This window comes from Desmodus rotundus, chromosome 11, assembly GCF_022682495.2.
Source record: "Desmodus rotundus isolate HL8 chromosome 11, HLdesRot8A.1, whole genome shotgun sequence".
Taxonomy (NCBI): Eukaryota; Metazoa; Chordata; class Mammalia; order Chiroptera; family Phyllostomidae; genus Desmodus; species Desmodus rotundus.
In genome coordinates, this window is record NC_071397.1 from 43,690,486 (window position 1) to 43,712,792 (window position 22,307).

Sequence of the window (22,307 nt, forward strand, 5' to 3'; positions counted from 1 at the left end):
CTCTCAGAACATTTAGAAAACACAAAGGGGTCATATGACTTTTTATAGTTTTTAAAAATTATGATTGGTAGGAGGCATCTACAGTTTTATTCTACACATAAATAATAAATTAGTTCAATTTAATTTAAAAGTTGATTATCTAAATGGAATCACAAATATCCCCAATTAGTTCACTAGATAGATTTTAAAAATCATTATTTAAGTCTATTAAAAATGATTAACAATAATTTATTAAAACATGAATTATGAAATGATGTAAAGGGTTACTCGGCAGTAAAAAAGACCAAAAAGAGAAATAAATGCTTTAAGGAGGTAGGCGGGTATCAACAAGACTTGACCTACTTCCCAGTTTCCCATTTCGGGAGCTTTCAATTTATATACCTACAAGGAACTTTTTGCTCTATTTAAAGATGTAATTCTTGAATGTGAATTATGTAAAAAGTCAGAACTGAAAACATTCTAAATGTCTATCAGCCGGGGAGCATTAGAGTATTATTTAGCCATTGTTAAAAGTGATACTTACAAAAAAAAGAATGATGTTAAGGGAAAGGATAAAAGACTCATACATACAGTAGTTTTATAACTATGTTTTCTTAAAGGCTGCAAGATATGTTCAAAGAGAAAACGTGAAAATATACCAACTTGCTAACATCAGATATCTTAACACAGTAAAACTAATGGGAATTTTTTTCTCTTCTTATTCTTCTATATTTTCCTAAATTTCTTTAAAATTATCTGTTTTGCTTTTGTGATAGAAAAACAAATTAATTTAAAAAACCTTTAAAAAGATATAACATAACACCTAGACTATGAAAAGCAGTAGCTGTCAAAATAAGCCATTGTGAAGAAGAGTGGGTAGGGGTGTCTATTGTCATTGGCACATTGCCAGTTTTGTTTCATTTTTTTTGGAGCTTTCAATTATATACCTACAAGGAACTTTTTGCTCTATTTAAAGATGTAATTCTTGAATGTGAATTATGTAAAAAGTCAGAACTGAAAACATTCTAAATGTTTTCACTTAGAAAACATTTACAAACAAAACTGGCCATGTACCAATGACAGTGATTGATGGGTACATAGGGATCATTAATCTATTTCTTCTAGTTTAATATTTAATAAATATTAAATCAGTATCAATAAGTTATTATTAAATATTAATAAATTGATGTTTAAGTTAAAAAATAGTTGAGAAAGCAATAGCTACTTTCCTACTACTTTTGAGGAGCTGCTGTTGTTATGCTAGAGTGAAATCCCCAGACTTGAGTACTACTAGCTTGTAACAATTACTAATCCTCTGTACTATGATCAGTACTAAATAGAAGTTCCATCATAGTTGAAAATACAATTGAATTGGGAGACCTAAGCAAATTGATTCATATCACATTAAATAAGCCACATTAACAAAAATAACATTCTTAATCTCTTGGCCCTCAAGAGCATTTTAGAATAAAGTTAGAAATAAAGAACAAGTTAGGCTTGGTTTTAGTACTGTAAAGGACATTTGGGTTTATGATGACAAAGCATTTGTTTTAAATAAATATAACATGTAGAATTTTAGACTTGTAGCCTAGAAAAATTGAGGTCCTCTTTAATATTTATTTTCTATTAACCACAGTCTTAGTATTTCAGATTGTTTAAGTGCAGGTACCAAAAGGAGCTCCAGGCAGATAAAGGAAATCTTATTCAAAAGATGGTCCGAGACTGTTCAGTTTATTAAAAGCCTTTGAAACATAAAAAAAAAGGAGACAATCCCATGATTATGCAGAATGTCATTTACAGATTTTATGAAATAGGTAACCAGTTTAGAATAGTACATCAATTTATATATAATCATAAGTTCTCCTTGGTCAGTGGTTGCCTCTGTTCTTAGAACTCAATACAGAGGAAGTTGCAGCAGGCCACTTTTATGATGCTCTCTTTTATAATGCCGTATGTAGCTTTCTTTCCCTTTTTCACTTATCTCTTTGTCCTATTCTCAGAGCAAGAATATTTATCCTACTCTTATTTAAAATCCTGACAAAGGGGACAAAACATAAGGACATAATGATAGTGATGACTATATCTTTATAACTTTCTAAAGCTTAGGGCTTAAATGCTTACTATGCAGTCAATTTCTTGTTATTATTAATTGACGGAGAGGGTATTTTATCCAAATGTTAAAGTTTTCTAGACAAATGATAAACAATTATAATTTAGAATAACCAAAGTCACAAAGACATAGATATTTCCCTGCATCCAACAAGACAACTATTGGTTGCATGTAGTCCTAACCAATAGTTCTCCATATCACTGAGAGTCCTCAAATAGAGACAAGAAAACAAAAACAAAAACAAATGAACAAAAACCAAACATCCCGCCCTGCAAAAACAAACCTAGCAGGTAAATATTGTACAATGGCATTCAAGCATCAGATGGATATATAATCTCTAAGAATCTTTCAACCACAAACTTAGTTCTTTTATTTGCTGTTACAGAATTAAATTTGAACCTCATTCTTCACTCTTCTTCAAGATTTTGCCATAATTATAGTTAACAGCATAAATAAATATCAAAACAACACAAACATACTACTATGGTTAATTCCAAGGACTACTCTGTAAATTGAAGAGTAATTTTTTGTATTTACAAAGTTAGCAACATTTTAAATTGTTACAAACATACTTAACTCTTTTTTGGAAATTGGAACAGCAGATATTGACTTGATCAAGTTTTCTGGTGGAAGATCCAATACTCTCGAAAGCTAAAAAATGAAGAAAAACAAAACAGACCATGACTATTAATATATCTGTTCCAGATTCAGTGGAATACTACTCAGCAATAAAAGGAATATTGAGACACTTAAGTAAATGAGCCTCAAATGCACTATACTAAGTGATAAGTCACCCAAAAGGTTACATAGTTTAAGATTTAATTTATTGAAATTCTGGAAAACCCCAAACTGTAAGGATGAAGAATAGATCAGTGGTTGCCAGAGATTGAGGGTGACAGGGTTTGACAATAAGAAACAAACATAATTGTTCTCTCTTCCCCAAAATGAATTTTATATATGTATATTTAAAAATAAATTATTTTTTAAAAAGGAGATGAACCACTGAGGAACCAAATGTAATTCATTTTATTCATTCATATAGTATTTGAGTACCAATTTTGTGCCAGACACTGTTCTAGGAATTGGGGATACAGCAATGAACAAAAGAGACAAAAATCTCATGGCACTTAAACATAAACAAGCAAGCAAACAAATATTGAGAGGAAAATCTGATCCCCATGCTCTATCAAAGGTTTAGCAGAATAGCAAGGGTAGGGATATTTGTATTTTTAAAAAGCTCTTTGAATGACTGTAATGCATGGATAGCCATAGTTGTAAACTAGTGCCCTAGTCAATCCCCTTTATTGAATTGCTCTTACATGACAGGCACATATTACACGCCTTAATTTTTCCTTGAAATAATCCCATGACTTTCACACTATTATACTTGATTTTATGAATGATGAGAGTGAAATATGATAATTTATGTAGCTGTCTTAATTGGAAAAGCTCGAATGTGAACACAAACAATCTAAAACATGAACCTACACTAAACCCCTGTGTCATACCTATATTCTTTCAAAGAGAAAAGTTTAAAAACAGTGCAATAGTTAGTACAGCCACAATGAAATTAAAACTGTTTTCATCTTTCTTCCCTGCCTCCTCAATTTTTATGAAGCCTTTGCAGTAGACAAACCATGGCTGTTGAGGCAGAAGACAAAGGAGAAATGGGGTAAACAGGAAAAGTAAAGAATGTAAAAAGAAATCTTCAGAGTTGTTTGTAACTATTCCCAATAGGAGTAAAACTAAAATCACTGTCTCCTGACCAGTAACAATACTCTGAAATTGTCAAAAAAAACCTTTGTTAAATTTCACAAACGTTAAAAGAAAAAGTCAAAATTTGCAGACTTAGAGCTGTCATATATTTTTAAGATGCTCTGTACATTTCTCCTTTGATCTAGTATACATTGATTTTTATGTACATAGAATGTCTGGTTCTCCAACAACAAATACACTGGATAGGCAGAGTCCAAAGACAGAAACTTCAGAAGTGATAGCCAAGGACGGATATAGCACATTCTGAAGAGGAATGGATGTAGCCTGTTTGGCTACACTCCTAACTTCAATTAACAACTCTCATTAATACCCAAATCCAGAGGTAGTCCTCTCTTTATGAATATGAGATGATATAGAGCTGCAGGAGAGAATGAGTAAAACAGAGAAGTGAATCCCAGCACCTTCCAGCAGAAGTGAAGATTCTAGGACAGCACACTGAGGATCTCCCCAGTGGAAACACAACACTTGTACATTCCCCAATTACAGGAAATAAATTTTGATTTGGTGTTGCATGTGCAGTAAGAATCAGAGGAGGAACTTTTATGCAAAGATGGAAAAATATCAGGGCTAGGTAGCAAAAATCTAACATGCCAAGTTAGAGTTCAGGAATATATATACAGGTCACCACCACCTACTGGAGAGACAAAAGAGAAATGCAGAGCTGCAGAGTTTATATTTTTATAGCCACAAAAGTGAGGTGAGCTGAAAACAAATGTGAAATGGAGACTGAGGAAATCACCTGCACAATGCAGGAAAAAATACAAAATTTGGGCAGAGCTGACAAGCCTGAGCAAGAGGAAAAAGAATAAACATCACAAATAGGCAAACAAACAGAGACAGAGAGAGAGAGAGAGAGAGAGAGAGAGAGAGAGAGCGCGCGCGAGCGCTTGCGAGCGCACTCTTACTTGAAGTGGGAAAGAAAAAGAGAAAGAATGTGGTATATAGGAGGCCAAAGAACTCTTATCTAGAAGAAAAATATAACCTAATGAAGACAAAGACATTCATTATAAGTGTTGTAAATAAAATAAACAAGAACTAAAAGACAAGACAAACAGAATGAGATAAAAAGGGAGTCTAAAACTTAAATAAATTGATAAAACATTTTTAATACAGAATGATTAAGAAACACAAAGGAAGAGAACAGTCATAATTAAAAATAAAAATATGACATAGACATTCTAAGATAATTAGAGAATACAGTTGTTATAAAAACATAAAGTAACCAGAGAAAGATAAAACAATTGCATAAAGATAATCCCACCTTAGAATACTTGGTGTCCCTAAAATATAAAAAGAGCAACAAATAAGCAAGAGGACAGGAAGATAGGTACATTGGTTTTCCAGCAGCAAATATATAAGGATAGAGACAAAGTCCAAAGCCACTCTTTAAAAAGTGATAGCCAAAGAAAGATATAAAACATTCTGAAGCAGAGTAGAGCAGCTTTATTTTTAACAGGGCATCCTAACTTGGTCTCATCTGAAGCCAGAGATAAATCATCTCCCCCCCCCACCCTAATTAAAAGTATTTGTAGATATATATCTTGGCTCCTTCAAAAGCAGGGACTGAGAAAAGGATTACATGCAGGTAGTTCATTTGGAAGGTGACTCCTCAGGGCAGAAGAGATGACTGGGGAGACTAAAAGGAAAGGAGAAAAAGTTAACACAAGATTGTGCTATCAAGGCCACTGCTATAGGCACTGGGGGCTTAATTTCCATTACTATCTCCTAAGAAGTACAATCCTAAGTACTATATACATATTAATTCATTAAATCCTAATGAGAAGCCTATAAAGTAGCTAAATAGTTTTCCAGATTTTATGAATGAGGGACAGAGAACTTACCCATCAGAGAAGCTGGATATAAGCCCACATGTCCTCATGATGTGTTCTTAATCACATACACCAATGGTTCCCATACTTTTACACATTGGAATGACCCAGAGATCTTGAGTAAACATTGATGCCTGGCTGATTTTATTAATTTATTAATAATTTACAATATTCTGATTTTATTAGTACAAGGTGTGACCTGAGCAACAGGATGTTAAAAAGTTCTTGGGTTGATTGTAATGTGCAACTGCACCATACCTTTCTGCTTCCTGGTTGTCCTTGGTTAGTGGTTATCAAGCCTGGGTGAACATCAAAATCATCTGATGATTTTTAGAGCATCAAGACCCACTCCAGGCCAATGGCCCTACATTTAGGTATTTTTTTAATGCTTCTAAGATGATCCAGTCTGCAGCCAAGCCTTGAGAAACACTGCTTAGGAAGATACCAGCTGCCCTCCATGTTAACAATCAGTGGCGAGGTTAATGTGTGCTTTTAATTAAAGAAATATGTTTCAAATAGGTGGGACACACACACGCAAAAAAGAACACTGTTAAGTGGTGAAATGTCAGAGCATGGTTTTTAATTTACCTACATTCTCACAGGTTCGTAATTATTCTGGAAATAATAACACTGTATTTAGTGCTTTTTCTGATGGGAATGTGGCTTATAGGTTTCCTTAGCTACAGGATTTCTTTTCTTTTTTCACCTTCAGGTAATGGTGCTACTCCTGGCACTGGGCTTCATCTAGGCTACCACAAGTGTAATGAGGGCCTATTCATAACTATCTACTTAAGGCCTCATATGATGACAGAAAAAAGTTTTACAGAATGAAATATACTATACTAAAAAATAAAATAAGACTGTAATAGTAAAGCTCAAAATGTAACAGAGAAAACCACAAAATATTAAGCACAGTCCTTGAGAAATAAACTACATAACACAACTGAATGAGGAAGAAATCTCAGGTTGAAGGCAGGGGGCACTTCTTCAAGAAGTATCAAAAGTAAAAAATCCACACACTCCATATCTGGTTTGGGAACCTAAGACCAGAGATTCCAATGTATAATATAATAATGGCTAGTATGTATTAAATGTTTACAATGTACCAGGTGCAATTCTAAGTCTTAGATTTGGCCATCTAAGGTCAGAGATTCTAATATAATAGAATCTTTGGCTCTCGGTATGAGAAAACTCATTAATTAATCAAATTTGGGGCAGCTCTCAACCACTCCTTTCCTAGGCACACATAATTCCTATCCCTCATAGACAGGTACTGAACAAAAAGCCAAAAAATATCCTATCACTCTGGCTCTAGAAAAAAATTCTAAATTCAGCTAGGAGCCAAGTTCAAGATCAAAATATCTGGTAATCACATAAAAACCCAAATTTTGATAATGCAAGAGAGATCCTTATGCTTTAGTAACCAGACATCTAGGTGGCAGAACAGACATCTTAATGAAAATTAGCTCTGTGTTTTTATCCGTACAACAACCTGCAAGGCCACGAGTCTTAAAATTCTTAAAAGGGTATCAGTTCTCTTCCAGATTTTAAATTACTTAAACTGTTAATAACCTCTGGAACTGTTAATTCCTCACTTCTGACTTCCTAATATAACCAGGTGAGGTGTGAACGTTTGCCACCAAGAGCCAATAAACAGTCCCACATTTGCAGAGACTCTCTTCAGGTGCAAGCCTGGATTTGCTCTGACTCAAATAGGCAGCAATTAAGGTAACAACTAAAACTTCAGGGTTCAGAAGAGACCTTCCCAAATGATTTGGAGGGCAAGGTTGTTGAAATATTCTATTCTCTTCTTCATTAAAGAAGTGTTGGAAGATGACTCTAAGTCAAGGAAAACAGGGTTTCATGTTATCTTTGGAGTTATCAAAACTAATGCTAAGGCAGGCAGCCAAAGTGACCATAACATAAATGAGCACTTTCCAAATTAAATACTTTAGAATAAAAATTCAAATCCATCACCAACTTCACCAAGTGTGAAGCACACTGAAGAATAAAGAAACATTGGGTCGGCCAAAAAGTTCCTGAAAATTAGTTCGGTATTCTTATCTGCTGAATTAGTCCTCGATGGTAATCCTCTCAGCGGTCCCCAACCTTTTAGGCACCAGGCACAGGTTTCATGGAAGACAATTTTTCCACAGCAGTGCAGGGGGTGGGAGGATGGCAGGGGGTGGTTTCAGGATGATTCAAGTGCATTACATTCAAGCTCACCTCCTGTTGTGCAGCCTGGTTACCAAAAGGCCTAAAGGTTGAGGACCCCTGATCTAGGTGATCAGTGGTCTGGACATATGAAAGTCGTTCTTTTCCTTCAGAGAGTAATTAGAGGATTACCTGGAGGTCTGGTGTATATCTAGACATTAATGAGGGACTGGGAAATAAAAAATTTTAAGTTTCCAGGCTAGTTAAAACAATAATTGAATTGTTTCCTCATACATAAACCTACTTGATTTTAGTAATTTAGCAGCTTGACTATAGTGATTCCATTTTATTGGGTAGAGCAAAGAACCCATTACGTTTTTTTCAATAAAATTAAAGACACATTTCTCATTTTCACCTGTGACTTTACTGATTTGGACATTTTGAGTATGTCGGCTTATCTCCCACTCTTGGCTTCCAGGGGGTAAAGGCCAGGGGTGCTGCTAAATATCTTCCAATGCATAAGGCAGCCCCACAGCAAAGAATTATTTGGCCAAAATGTCAATAGTACCAAGGAACTTTGCAAACCACTTTTGACACGTTCGGTTAGTCACAGTACCTTCTCCACACAGCACAAATCCTTTTGCGTTTCAGCTGCATTTTTACTTTTCTCGAAATAATAAAGCGTAATATGCCAAAAATGTATTTCATCTTCAATATTAAAATGGCTGCACAAAAATTCACCAATTTTGATACGATTTTTTGAATGCACACTGGCTGATATAACCTAACAAAATTGTTTTGTATGAAGTTAAGGACAACTAAGCACTATTAGAGCCATTGTTTGGGAAAAACAACCTACTTTTTGGCCAACCCAGTACTATAAGAACCCCGTTTTTCTTTCTGCAGAGCACTCTGAGTATTACATAGTTGTATTTCTGGTTTACAAACCTTAAGACCCTTGGGTAAATCTTTATCATTCATTTCTAGCTAAAGCCTCCTGATTTTCACTAGGTCAATAATAGTTCCTACGGGGTCTAATCGTAGCCCAATGACTTTCCACCCAGATAAAGCAGACAACATTTTAGGGTGGAAAGGACTGGGGGAAAAGCAACAAGTAGTTTTCAAAGTTTACTTTTCACCGTGAAAACTAATCTGAACCGCCGGGTCTACCCTCATCAGTGCAAACATCTCCAAAGAAGGGGGAGAAGGCGGCAGAAATAAACAGGGTTTTCTTAGAACTCGCCATTCCGCTGTTTGAAGATAAACAGGGTTTTCTCAGAACCCTCCAACCCGCTGTTTGAGGACTAGCCCAAAGCGGTGAGATGGCCTCGGGGTGTGGGTGCCCTCCTTCTGCCAGTTTCCAGTCTGTACCTGACAGGCGATGGACCTTCGGAAGCCACACGCCATGTTGGCCTATAACGACGAGAGTCCGAGAAGTCTTGTCTGGAGCCACACCCCGCCCTCTGCAGCCCAGCCTTTGCGCACCGGAAGCCCGCCCCGGAGGGTTATGCCAGCCAATCAGGAAGCCCAATAGTCAGCCTCTAACCTCTGCCCTGCTGCGCGGGGGAGCGCGGGAAATCCCGAGTTCCTGGATTCCCAGGAGCCGCAGGGACCATGGCCGCCTCCTCGGTGTCCAAGGTACGTAGGGGCGGGCCACCACTAAGACTCCGCGACAACCTCTTTTCCTTTTCTGGAAGGCGCGAGGCGGAGGTTACGTAGGCGTAGGTATGCCGACTTCAGGTTAAGGTGCGGCAGGCAGAGGTGACGCATCTTAGTTCCTTGACCAGTTGAGGCTAACTTTACTTGGGGAGCAAAGACGCTCGCATGCCCTAGTGTTTTGGCTAGGAGAATTTTTAAATTGTGTTTGTAGAGGTCGAATGCCCCAGTCTCCCGTACTTTTTCCTTCTTGTAAATGTTTACTGTGCGCCAAGCACTCCATTAGGTACCAGGATACAAAATAGACTCAGTCTTCGCACTCAAACACATTAAACAGAAACTGACCACAAATTGTGATAAATGTTAACAAGAAATAAAGTTCTAAGTAAGAGAGCAGAAGAACGTGAAGAACCTAATCTAGATTGCGGAGGGTCAGCGAAGGCCTTTGGAGAAACATTTTAGCTGAGACTTGAAAAATGAATCGAAATTAGGTAGCGGTTTGGGAAGAGTGGGGTGAGTTTTAGCAGAGAGAATGACGTGTTCTTTGGCCCAGAAGATGGAAATAAAATGGCTTATTCGTATAATTAGAGAGTAGTAGAGATAGAGAAGGGGGTCTTAAGGAAAAGTGCAGGGTGTGTGTATGTGAGATCATAGACCTTCTCATATTGGTTGCTTAGATGGCCAGGGATTGCAAGACATAGTGTAGTTGGTAACAAGATAAACTTTAGAGCTTTGTTGTTCAATGCTGTAGCCACTAGACACATGTGGATATTTAAATTAAAGTAAAATTTAAAAAAATTAAAAATTCAGTTTCTCAGGCTCACCGGCCACATTACTAGTGCTCATAACCACACGTGGCTGTGACTACATACTAGTGCAGATTATTTTACTTCTCTCCTTACTGAAAGTCCCATTGGATAGCAATGGTATAGACAAAGACCTTTAGTAATATTATGAGTGTAACTGGAAGCCCTTTTAGTTAAGCCGTCTGATAAAGCTGAGAATGCAGATGAAAAAGCTGCAAAGACATTTCTCTCTCTGTTAAACCAGATTATTGAAGAAGGCTGCACCATGGCTATAACTTTAATTTTGATTTAAATTTTGAGAAGCAGTGCCTTCCAAGACTACATACATATGAAGGAGGAACTACAAGCTTAGGGTTTAAGTTTTCAAAGGATTGCCTTTGATACTAGATGCAAATGCCAGAAGAGATTTAAGGGCTATTTAAAAAAAAAAAAATAGGATTGGTACTGGTTTTGTTTTGCCCTGCTAGTAAAGTTCCATAGGTTTTGAATGGCTTGTTCCCTAATCCTTTATGTTGCGTAAGACTCTGAAATTTGGTATCTGGCAAAATTGTGAGGTTTTTTGTTTGTTCGTTTTTTTCCCCCCCAGGGAAACACTTATGGCATAACAGAAATGGTTGTATTGAAATGATTATGAAGGAGATCTTACATGAATAAGAATCTGTAAAGACTATTTCTGGAGTTCATGGAACTGCTGGGTTTTTTTTTTTCCCCCAACCTACTAAACTTCTCTTTCCTTGTCATATTTTCTTGCCGTCAGCTGTCCTCCTAGATTCTTCCTCCATCTCAAATAGCATTCCTTGATCAGGAGTTCAAAGTGGCTAACCTTATTACTACCATTGCCATAACTTAGGCTTTATTCTTGGTAATCTTTGTATCTCATGCCTTCAAAGCTCCTTTTCCTTTTCTGTATTGCAGATGGACATAAAAGAGGTAGTGCCAAGCTTGTCATGGTACCACATGATTTTTCTAAATATGAATGTGTATTTTAAATAGTCCCACTAGTAGCAGATACGAAAGTATAAGGCACAGTTCTCACTTTGGATCCTGTAATCCAAATGACCACTTTATATTTGCACTACTGTCTTCAGCACTGTCCTGAGATGAGTTTTTCTAGATATATATTTTTTTCTTTCCTTTTTCTTAGAAATGGCAGTCTTAAGTAGCTGTCCGTGATGTGTGGCTTTAGGATTGGTAGAATAAACATAAGACCAGTAGCTTGTGGGCTATGTGTGTATCACTAGTCAAATAACAACGTGAAACTATGTGTAGCTAGGAAATTACCAGGAATATTACCTGGCAAGCATTCCTTCTGTATAATAATTAGGCCTAATGTACATGTTAACACTATCCTAAACATTGGGGAAATGATTATGAACTGAATGCAATCTACTCTGAAGGTGCTCACAAACTACTTTGGGAGACAGACCCTAAATAACTGTGATACAGTGTGAAAGCGATTTAAAATAAAGATACTTGGGTACTGTGAGATCTTAGGGGAAGGAATATTTTAACTAGAGTTTTGGAGATTTCCCAGAGTGGGTGAGTTTGAGTTGACCAATAGTGGATAAAAGACTAAGAGTTTTCTCAAATGAAAAAAGGTGACACAAAGTAACCCAAATTTTGTATTTCCCATCAAGGTTCTAGATAGTTGGAGTTTAATTAAATAATAAATACTTCTTTTGAGATAGGAGCATAACTATTTTATATCTTCTCTTTTTTAAGACTTTATTTATTTCTAGAGAGGAGGACGGGAGGGAGAAAGAGAGGGTGAGAAACATCAGTTGGTTGCCTCTTGTAGACACCCCGACTGGGGACGTAACGTCCAACCCAGACGCATGCCCTGACCGGGAATTGAGCCAGCAACCTTTCACTTTGTGGAATGATGCCCAACCATCATTCCAATGTAAAAAGTAGGTCAGGCCTATTTTATATATTCTTGATCTTCACTTTAATGTATACTAATGTTCTTTCTTCTCTAGGTTTTATAAAAATGGAACCTTTCTGAGTTAAATTTCATCAGCATTTATTTTCTTTGTCTACCTCTTAAACGAGGTCTCTAAGAGCAAAATCAAACATAAACATCCCATGGGAAGGAGGAGAAAGAAATGGATAGATCTTGTATTGCTTAAGAATTTTCCTTCTATAACTTGGATAGAAAAGGGATGATTTCTTAGCACTGTAAAGAAATACATTAAAAAAAATCTGCTTTTCCATAAAATACTTGGTTAGTAGATTTACTACTCCTTGGCTTCTTTGACTTTATGATTTTTCCCCCTTTTTTTATAGGGCTGCTTTGTGTTTAAGCCAAACTTAAAGAAAAGAAAGACCTTTGTGCCTATAGGTAAGATGTCTTAATAACAAATTTGTTAGTTTTCCCTCCCTGACTGAATTTAGTAATTCTCTTACGTTGACATAGCAGTTATCTTACAAGGCATAGGAAAAAGCAATAAGGGTATGACCCTAGGGTTCTAATCTAAAAGGAAATACAAATATACCTTCAAAAGGCAAATTGAAAAGTAAATGTCCTTCAAAGGATATGTCACCATTCTTTAAAAGAGATTGTCTTAAAAATCTTAGTGGCTAGGGTCAAGTATAGGAATTGACTGCAAAAGGGCAGGAGGGACTTTTATGGAGTGAGGGAAATGTTTTGTAGATTTGAGGGGGGTGGTCATGTGAGTGCACACTTTTGTTAGAACATATCAAATGAGGATACTTAGACATAAAGAACTTTCTCAGTGATGTTGGTAGGGGCAGAGCTGGGATTTGAAACCAAGCTGTCTGATTCTCAAATCTGTGTTCTAACCATTACTTAGTACTTCCTCTCAAAGTGATGAATTTTCACTTAGAACTTTTTGCATTAAATTTCTGCTATAATTTATTAAGATTTGTTTAAAGTTTTTAGCAATATTAGTAAACCTAATGTTTATAACTGTATAATGTGAACTTTGAAGTACATTAGGTTTATTCCCTTGTGCAGATCTAAGACCAACAGATATTCTTATAATATGAAAATCTTAGAGGAATTGACCCTAACTTTAAAACAGATGGAGCAGAAATGAGGAAAATATATCCAGATTTTAGCACTTGCCTTCAATGTCTTCAGTTCTCAAAACAAAATTGTCTGAACAAGTAGAAAGATGCTCTGCATTGTGCCCCCTCTCTGTCCCCTGACTTGAAGGCATTTCGACATGTGCCTAAAAAAAGGCTGATACCTCTCCCTCTCCTCAGTATTCTGTGGAGAGAGAGAGAGAGGGAGAATGAACCGTAAGGAGCAGGTAAACTGTCAGCAGTGAGAGCTGATAGTCATTGTTTAGCTCTTCTCAGTCCTTACTTATTTTTTATCTGCTTACTTGGTAAATGACTGACAGAAGTTGTGTTAACAGGTTAAAGGGTCCTACTGCTCTTGTTTTCCAATTTCTGATAGTTTAAGTATTTTGATGCAGCATTATTCAGCATAAAAGTATTCATGTCTTGATTTGCCACTTTAACATTTTATATGATTTTCCTCATTTCAAAGATGACTAGTTTTGTTTTAAGACAACCTTGTTATTCTGCTTTGTCTCTTATTAATAGTTTATCTCCTTGCTTTTTTAGTTTGTTTCATATTATAAACTTGTCTGTCATTTTATCATATAACTTCAATATATTCTAAGCCTTTTGATAAAATTAAAAAATCAATATTTGCCCAAAACCAAGTCAACTATGATTAGAAGGAAAGTTCCTTAACATGAAAGAGAATTTCTATTCCAAACTAACATTATAATGTTAACTAAGATGTTGGAATGCTAGCAGCATTTTAGTAAAGTCAGGAACAAAATATATACTTTCACAATTATGTGATACTATGAACATTCTTGCTATTACAATAAAATACCTAGAAGTAAATAGGAAATATAAAGCAAAGTAGAAAACTATAAGGCATGTAACATATTGATTAAAGGAAGAATCTTGGATGTGAATTTTTACCACATTAAAAATATCATTTCCCCCCAAAATATCATTTCTCCCCAAATCAAAGTACAGATTGTCTTTTATCCAGTCAAAACACCAGTGTGATCATTTTTCAGAAATGACAAAATTAGTTGGAAGGAATGGCTTAAAATTGTTTGAAAAAGGATGATGTTGTTTTGTGGTGATGGGAGGAAGACCTGGACCTATTCAGTATTAGAATGAACTATAAAGTTACAATAATTAACTTCCCTCAGGACTGGTCTGGTTGGATTCAGTAGAATGAAAAAAAAAGTTCAAAAATGGTTCCAAGTGTGTATATGAGTATTTAGATGATGAGGGCATCCCAAATCAGTAGAAAAAAGGAATGTTTTTTAAACTGCAGATTTTTATATATAACCCAAGTGTGAGTCAGAAAATCAATTTAGTGGGTCATGAAAATTTTAAAAAACAATGGAAAGAAAACATTTGGTATCACATGATAAGGGTAAGTACTGTTTTGTCGGATTTCCATATCTGTTATATGTATGTGTTTGGATTATGGTGTAAGATGTATTCCTTAATGTGGATCATGCTTTTCAAAAGTTTGAAAAACACTGCAGCAATTGGTATTTCGGTAAATGGCCAACCGTTTGGAGGAAAACATCCCAAAAGCACATAAAATAATACAGACAGAATAAATAAAAGTCTGGGCTAAAATTATGTCAGTTGAACAAATGAACTACAATAGTAGTGGTAAGAATCATTTAATAAAGGAGAGCCGAAAGCCAATATATGAAGCAAAGTATACAAGGCCTTAGAAGAAGAAATAATGAAAATATATTAACATTAAACCTCAAATCGAAATCATTAAATAAAAACAAATTGAGAAGTAAATAATAGAAATATATTCTAAAAATTAAAAAGCTATTTAATTTTATAGATACAATAATTATAGTAAGATATAAGATATAAATAAAATTAAATATCAAGGATATTGAATGTTACCTATCCCCAAATATATATATATTTGAGGCCTATAAAAAAATTTCAACCCCATCACTTACTGTGTGACTTTGCACAGAGATTTTCTAACTTTTATTATATAAGAAAGACGTTGACTTAATTCTTTCTGTTTTCAGAGGAGTATTTTAATAAAGGAAAAAAGGAGTCTGAGGACAGTAAGCTTCGATTTGAAACTTATCAGTTGATATGGCAGCAGATGAAATCTGAAACTGAGGTGAATACTTTTTTTAATAACAACATTTCTCTAATACTGTAAATCTCATATTTGTTGCTCTCCATCTTTTACACCAATTTAGAAGAGAATTGATGAAATGTTGGAATATTGTTTAAGTACAATCTGTATGTCCTTAAAAAAAAGACCCCTCACATTCCAAGTATTAATCATAGTTTCAGGTATTGGAATATATGTTTATAATGATAGTTGCTAAGGCAAGGGGCCATTTCATATCCTCACAGCTTTGAAATACTGGCATTCTTCAAATTATCCATTCAGTTACACAAGTAAGAAATCAGGCTATTTCTAAACTACTTCACGCTCTGTTACTATGCTCTTTATATTCCAGCGCTGAAAAATTTCTCCACTGTTAGCAGATTCATTGTTCTAGGGCCAGCATCTTAAGTGGGATTGTTTTGTTTGACCAACACAGTGTTGTATTGGGTTGGCCAAAAAGTCCATTACATGTTTTCTCTATAACAGCTCTAGTAGTGCTTAGTTGTCTTTAACTTCCTTTGAAACAATTTTGTTAGATTGTATTGTGACAGCTGTCATATCATTGTGTGTTTAAAAAAACTTACAAAAATTTGTGAATAGGGTAGAGGCTGTCTTTCATTTGTATGGTGGTTAGTCAGTGATTATTGAATGAATAAATGAGATTCTTTAATGAGGGAATCCAAAGCACTAGTCGCTGGAGATCTAAGGGAAAAACATTTTTTATTTCGTTATGATTGTAACTTTTACATGTAATCTTTGGAATTGAATTCATGACAGTTTTCTTTCCCAAATTTAGAAAGACACATCAGATTATTGCTAATAATAATCCATAAAGTTTTGTGTGTTCTGTGTAGCAACTGCAAGAGGAATTAAATAAAAACCTATTTGACAGTCTAATCAAATTTCTGCAAAAGTCTCATTCTGGATTCCAGAAGAATTCAAGAGACTGGGGCTGTCAAATAAAACTCAGAGAAATTCCAACTGCTGCTCTTATTCTAGGTATGTACATGTTTGTTTTCTTAAATTGGTGGTTTTGTTATTGAGAATAGTAGGGAATAATTTATAGAATTAAACCAATTATAGTTTGTTGGGCACACTTTCAAAACCAATAAAAGTTCCTTATACCTATTATACATTCGTTAATTAAAAAAAATTGATTTGGATTAGCTATTATCCTTCAACTTTTTGTCTGAAAAATGATGGGGAAATATATTTGTGTTACTCTTGGTTAGTTATTTTATGAAAATATATGAGATTTGAATTCAGTAATAAAGAAGCCAGCAGTATATTAATAGATTTTATTTTAATATCTTTTTATCATCTCTTCATTGCAATTATTCTGTGACCTTAATTTTATTTTCCCTATTCATAGTTTTTTAATCTTGGATTATTATATTAATTGCATTAATAGTGTTTGTTTTAAAAGGCAGTTTGGATGAATTATATATAAATTGCTTTCAGACTGCTGGTTTAAATTTCTTAGTTATTTAAATTTCTATCTTTAACATTCCATTTTAACCAAATATCTGGATTGCAGGTAATGGAAAATTTTTCTTTGGAATATTAGCAAATTTTCTTCATTCCTTCTGAAAAGAAAGTTGAATATATTTGGATTTCTAATGTACTCTTAAGTGCACTTTCAATATATTTATTCAGAGTTTGTTGTACTAGTAGGGTCTGAGACAAGAAATTCTTTAGTCTAATACTGCCTAGTATTGTTCATTATCTACTTGATATTCAGGACAGTATTTCTCAAATTTTAATGTACCTACAAATGACCTCTATGGGACGGGATCTTAGTAAATGAAAGCTTTCACTAATAGGTCTGGGGTAGGACCTGAAACTCTCCATTTCTAACAGGCCTGCAGCTAATGCCCATGCTACTGATCCTGGGACCACTCTGAATAAGACTCTGTGGAATGATTTATAAGGCTGTAGACCAGCTTTTCAGTGTAGCCTGCCACTTAATTTCAAAACCCGTTCCATTATGGGTGAGAAACTGATGGCTGGCTTGGACTGTTTCCTACTTTCTTTCTGTACTGCCATGTTACAGTAATTGCAGGTGGAATGGGAGAAACATAGTCAAGAGGCATGGCTGATAGATTGTTGTGAGAGCACTGTTTAAATCCCTTTTCTGCCTTCTGCCAAAAGTAGGAAGGAAACTAATGGAAATCATGTGTTTAAAAGTCGGTGGTTTGAGGAGAACATTTTTTCAGTTAAAGATGCTGATTATCTAGTTTCTGGTAGACAGTTCCATTGTCTCAAGGAACATAGTGTGAAATAGCTTATAAATTCAGTCAGACAAGATATGCCAGTGTTTAGTAAACTCCTAAATTTGTTCAGAGATGTAGTATCACAGTCACATATCATAATGCATGCTCAGAATATCATTTTGATACTTAAAAAAAAAATCTCAAAGGTACTTAAGTATAATTGCACATTTTCTGTTTTCTAAAATGTATATGGTCTATTTATTTATTTATTTATTTTAGTGTATGTCCATTTAAAAATAGCCTGCCAACATTTTTATGTGTTGGCTCTCCTGCAAAAAAAATGTTGATTATTGGTGGTGGCCTGGATGATTCTGAACCTTTTCTGAGAAGCAGTTGAAGTTTTATAGGTGTAAGTCTCAAGTAGTGTCAAGATGTCTGCTGCTGGCATCTGCCTAAGTGCCAAAGCACCTTCTAGAAATCACAGATTGTGATGTTAGGGAAGTTACCAGTTAATAGAATTTTTTCCAAAGTATGTGGGGAAATTTTCACTCAACTCTGATAACTATATACAGAGCTCTGAAATTCTGATTTGTGGAAATGGGAGTCAGGGTTTAATAAATACGTAAAGGACCTAAAATTATAATTTGTTTTTAGGCTCTTTTTCTCGGAAATCAGTTCAGTGTACACTTTACCTATTATGTTATTTACTATTGTGATCATAAATAATATTACTGATTGAATTCTCCCCAGTTGTTGAGGATCACAGTAAGGCTGGAATCTATAGTTCTTATTCTTGAATAATTATTTTAAGGAGTTCTTTGTGAATGTGACAAAGGAATAAAGTTATTCCTAAGATGTTCTCAAGGGTAAACTACACACCCCTAGTAATTTTTTTTAAAAGACAATTTGTGTGAAATACTTTTCCTGACAGATAAGTATAGTGTGTGCCTCTAACTAGCTATTATCACTGGAGATCTCTTCATTTATGCAGTATGTTTTTTTGGTTTCTGTTATTAATCATGTTATAAAATATTTTCAACTTAGTAATTCACTTAAATAGCTTTTGTTGTTAAATTATTAATAATAAAAATTATGGTGTTATATGGATGTATAATCCCACAGGTGTGAATGTAACCGATCATGATTTAACATTCAGAAGTCTAACAGAAGCTCTTCAGAATAATGTCACTCCATATGTAGTTTCACTGCAAGCCAGAGACTGTCCAGGTAAAGTATAAATGTTTTAATAACCTTGATGAGGTGTTACAGATCTTTTGGTCCTCTCTCTGTCTCTCTCTCTCAAGCTTTCTTTATCCCTTTTTATTTGGGAAGTGGGAAGAGTATGCCACTACATTTTGGCAGGGTGGAGTTTAGTGCCTCCCAGAACAGTCTTGACTATTGTAGGACTCTTGACACTTTATTGCAGCCCTACCCCTGCCATATCTGCTTCACTGCCATTAATTGTCCAGGCATTTTAAGTTTGGCACAGGAGCTGATAATTGAGGAATTTGGAGTTCTTATTTAGTCCAACAGAGAATAGACTACATAGGCTCATGTTTACAGCCTCAAGTCATCTTACTGTCCCACTTTGAAAGGCCACCATGAGTAAAAATAGTCCATTGCCAGAGCTTACCTTGGGTCTCTGAAGCCATTCAATAATAAAGGATGTGGAGACTAGTAGAGTAAAGTAAGCTTAAATTGGACTGATGTGTTTATGTGCTTCGTATTACTTTCATATTCATAAACTGATTGGAATTAAGTAAAAGCCCTTAGGACATCTTTCAAAATCACTTGTGTAAATAATACTTTTGATCTTTTTTAGAAGCCTTAAAAACCTTTTGATGTCCAGAAGTAAATTAAATATATATTACTCCTCATATAATTAATAGTTTTTACATTTATACATTTGTTTAGGTAACATTTTTATTATAGACAATACACATAAAGTTTGGCCTAGTGTTAGTATCAGTTAATGAAATTAAAATACTAAGGAGAAGATACTAATGAACATTAATAGTCAGTATGTTAAATGACATGTTAGTTAATCTTAAGCATAGAAAAAACACATTTTGCTCAAATAATATAATCTACTAATCAAGAAGTTTCAGTTGTGGACTTCCGGCCAAGATGGAGGCGTAGGTAGATACACTGTACCTCCACGCACACCCAAAAGAAGGACAACAACAAATTTAAAAACAAAAAACTAGTACTGATAGAAAATCATACTGTATGGAAGTCTGACAACCAAGGAGTTAAAGAAGAAACATGCATCTAGACCAGTAGGAGGGGCAGAAATGGGCAGCTGGGCAGAGAGGACTTGCAGCAAGGTGGTGGTTGGATGACGGGCAGGCAGGCAATGGCTGGTGGACTGCTGAGGTGGTGGCTGGCAGACAGGTCGATCCCACATTTGAGTGCAGATAAACCAGGATGAGCAACCCAGTGTTCAAGCATGGGGAAATAAAGCCTCAAACCTCTGATTGAAAACACCTGTAGGGGTTGAGGTGGCAGCAGGAGGAATTCCCAGCCTCACAGGACAGTTCGTTGGAGAGACCCACAGGGTCCTAGAATGTACACAAACCCACCCATCAGGGAATCAGCACCAGAAGGGCCCAATTTGATTATGGGTAGTGCAGGAAGTGACTGAAAACTGGCAGAGAGCTGAACAAGCGGCATTGTTCCCTCTTGGACCCCTCCCCCACATACAGCATCACAACATAGCAACGTGGGTTGCCCTGCCCTGGTGAACACCTAAGGCTCTGCTCCTTCCTTTGTAACAGGTGCACTGCAGAGAAAAAAAAAAAAAAAATTGGCCCAAATGAAAGAAAAGATCAAAACTCCAGAAAAAATGCAACTAAGTGATGAAGAGATAGCCAACCTATCAGATGCACAATTCAAAACACTGGTAATCAGGATGCTCACAGAATTGATTGAATATGGTCGCAAATTAGATGAAAAAATGAAGGCTATGCCAAGTGAAATAAAGGAAGATGTACAGGGGACCAACAATGATGTGAAGGAAACTGGGACTCAAATCAATGATTTGGAGAAGGAAGAAATAAACATTCAACTGGGAATACAATAAAGAAACAAGAATTCAAAAAAATGAGGAGATGCTTAGGAACCTCCAGGACAACTTTAAATGTTCCAACATCCGAATCAGGGGTGCCAGAAGGAGAATAGGAAGACCAAGAAATTGAAAACTTATTTGAAAAAATAAAACTTCCCCAATCTGGCAAAAGAAATAGACTTCCAGGAAGTTCAGAAAGCTCAGGGAGTCCCAAAGAAGCTGGACCCAAGGAGGAACACACCAAGGTACATCAAAATTACGTTAGCCAAAATTAAAGAGGAGAGAATCTTAAAAGCAGTAAGAGGAAAGGAGACAGTTACCTATAAAGGAGTTCCCATAAGACTGTCAGCTGATTTCTCAAAAGTGACCTTACAGGCAAGAAGGGGCTGGAAAGAAGTATTCCAAGTCATGAAAGGCAAGGACCTACATCCAAGATTACTCTATCCAGCAAAGCTATATCATTTAGAATGGAAGGGCAGATAAAGTGCTTTCCAGATAAGGTCAAGTTAAAGTTCATCATCAGCAAGCCCTTATTATATGAAATGTTAAAGGGACTTATCTAAGAAAAAGAAGATCAAAACTATGAAGAGTAAAGTGACAACAAACTCAGTTATTAACAGCCGAACCTAAAACAGAAGCAAACTAACCAATCAACTAGAACAGGAACAGAGTCACAGAAATGGAGATCACATGGGGGGTTATCAGTGGGGGAGTGGGAGAGTGAGAGAGGGGGAAAAGGTACAAAGAATAAGTAGCATAAATGGTAGGTAGAAAATAGGGGTAGGTTAAGAATAGTATAGGAAATGTAGAAGCCAGAGAACTTACACGTATGACCCATGGCAATGAACTGAAGGAGGGTAAATGCAGGTAGGAGGGGGTGCGCAGGGCGGAGGAGAATAAAGGGGGAAAATGGGACACTGTAATAGCATAATCAATAAATATTTTTTAAAAAGTTTCAGTTTTATAGTGGATTGCTGTAAGGGGAGATAAGATTTTTTTTATATTCTGCAGATATGAAACATTTTTTGCAAAAGCTGTTCTCACAGTTGATGGACTGCCATGTAGATGTGGAATCCAAAGAGCAGGAAAAAGATATACAGAAAAAGATACAGTGTTCAGTGGATTCTCTTTCCAGTTGGTATATGCATGTCACACAGGTAAATGTAAACTGACAAATTTCTCCCAGTAAATTGGCATGTGATTGGAGAGGCTTGGAATTATATTAAGTATAGTATTGTTTTGTTCTAATAAGGATGTGCTTATGCAGCACCAGCTATTAATTCAGTGGTAGCTCTTGTTTTTCCTAAGGCTACTAGAATTTAAAAGTATTCTTTTATCAGTATGCAGCCTACTTCCTGATAAAAGTTGAGGTTCCTACAATGCCATTTTATTTGTGGGAGAATGTCTTCTAATGACAAAAACAGCATCTGAAATTCGTTTTCTTGCACAGTTTCCCTCTATAACATTGGCTATAAGGTTAATGGAATCATGCTGTCAACTTAGTCTGATGAGAAATAGCTATATAAATATTTTTTAAGAATCTAATTTGTTCC

The 22,307-nt window shown here is 35.6% G+C and overlaps 2 protein-coding genes across 8 annotated transcripts in view; one reads left to right on the top strand and one right to left on the bottom strand.

Annotated features, from left to right (window-relative positions):
- RARS2 (arginyl-tRNA synthetase 2, mitochondrial) overlaps positions 1 to 9,325 on the bottom strand; it is a 68,494-nt gene extending 59,169 nt beyond the window's left edge. For 3 of the 4 annotated variants that reach the window (XM_045188551.3, XM_024551694.4, XM_024551695.3), the window contains exons 1-2: positions 9,220 to 9,325; positions 2,667 to 2,740 (exon numbers count right to left, since the gene is read on the bottom strand). In XM_045188551.3, coding sequence (XP_045044486.2) covers positions 2,667 to 2,740; positions 9,220 to 9,255 — 110 coding nt within the window. In that variant the 5' untranslated portion in view covers positions 9,256 to 9,325. Of the gene's footprint in view, positions 1 to 2,666; positions 2,741 to 5,444; positions 6,357 to 9,219 lie in introns of those variants that run through there. The other variant, XM_053913530.2, reaches the window with a different exon arrangement.
- A 62-nt stretch (positions 9,326 to 9,387) lies between these two features.
- ORC3 (origin recognition complex subunit 3) overlaps positions 9,388 to 22,307 on the top strand; it is a 63,142-nt gene continuing 50,222 nt past the window's right edge. For 2 of the 4 annotated variants that reach the window (XM_024551699.4, XM_045188549.3), the window contains exons 1-6: positions 9,389 to 9,486; positions 12,597 to 12,651; positions 15,380 to 15,477; positions 16,329 to 16,473; positions 18,810 to 18,914; positions 21,766 to 21,911. In XM_024551699.4, the coding sequence (XP_024407467.1) occupies positions 9,463 to 9,486; positions 12,597 to 12,651; positions 15,380 to 15,477; positions 16,329 to 16,473; positions 18,810 to 18,914; positions 21,766 to 21,911 (573 nt within the window). In that variant the 5' untranslated portion in view covers positions 9,389 to 9,462. Of the gene's footprint in view, positions 9,487 to 12,596; positions 12,652 to 15,379; positions 15,478 to 16,328; positions 16,474 to 18,809; positions 18,915 to 21,765; positions 21,912 to 22,307 lie in introns of all 4 variants that reach the window. The other 2 variants (XM_045188548.3, XM_045188550.3) reach the window with 2 other exon arrangements.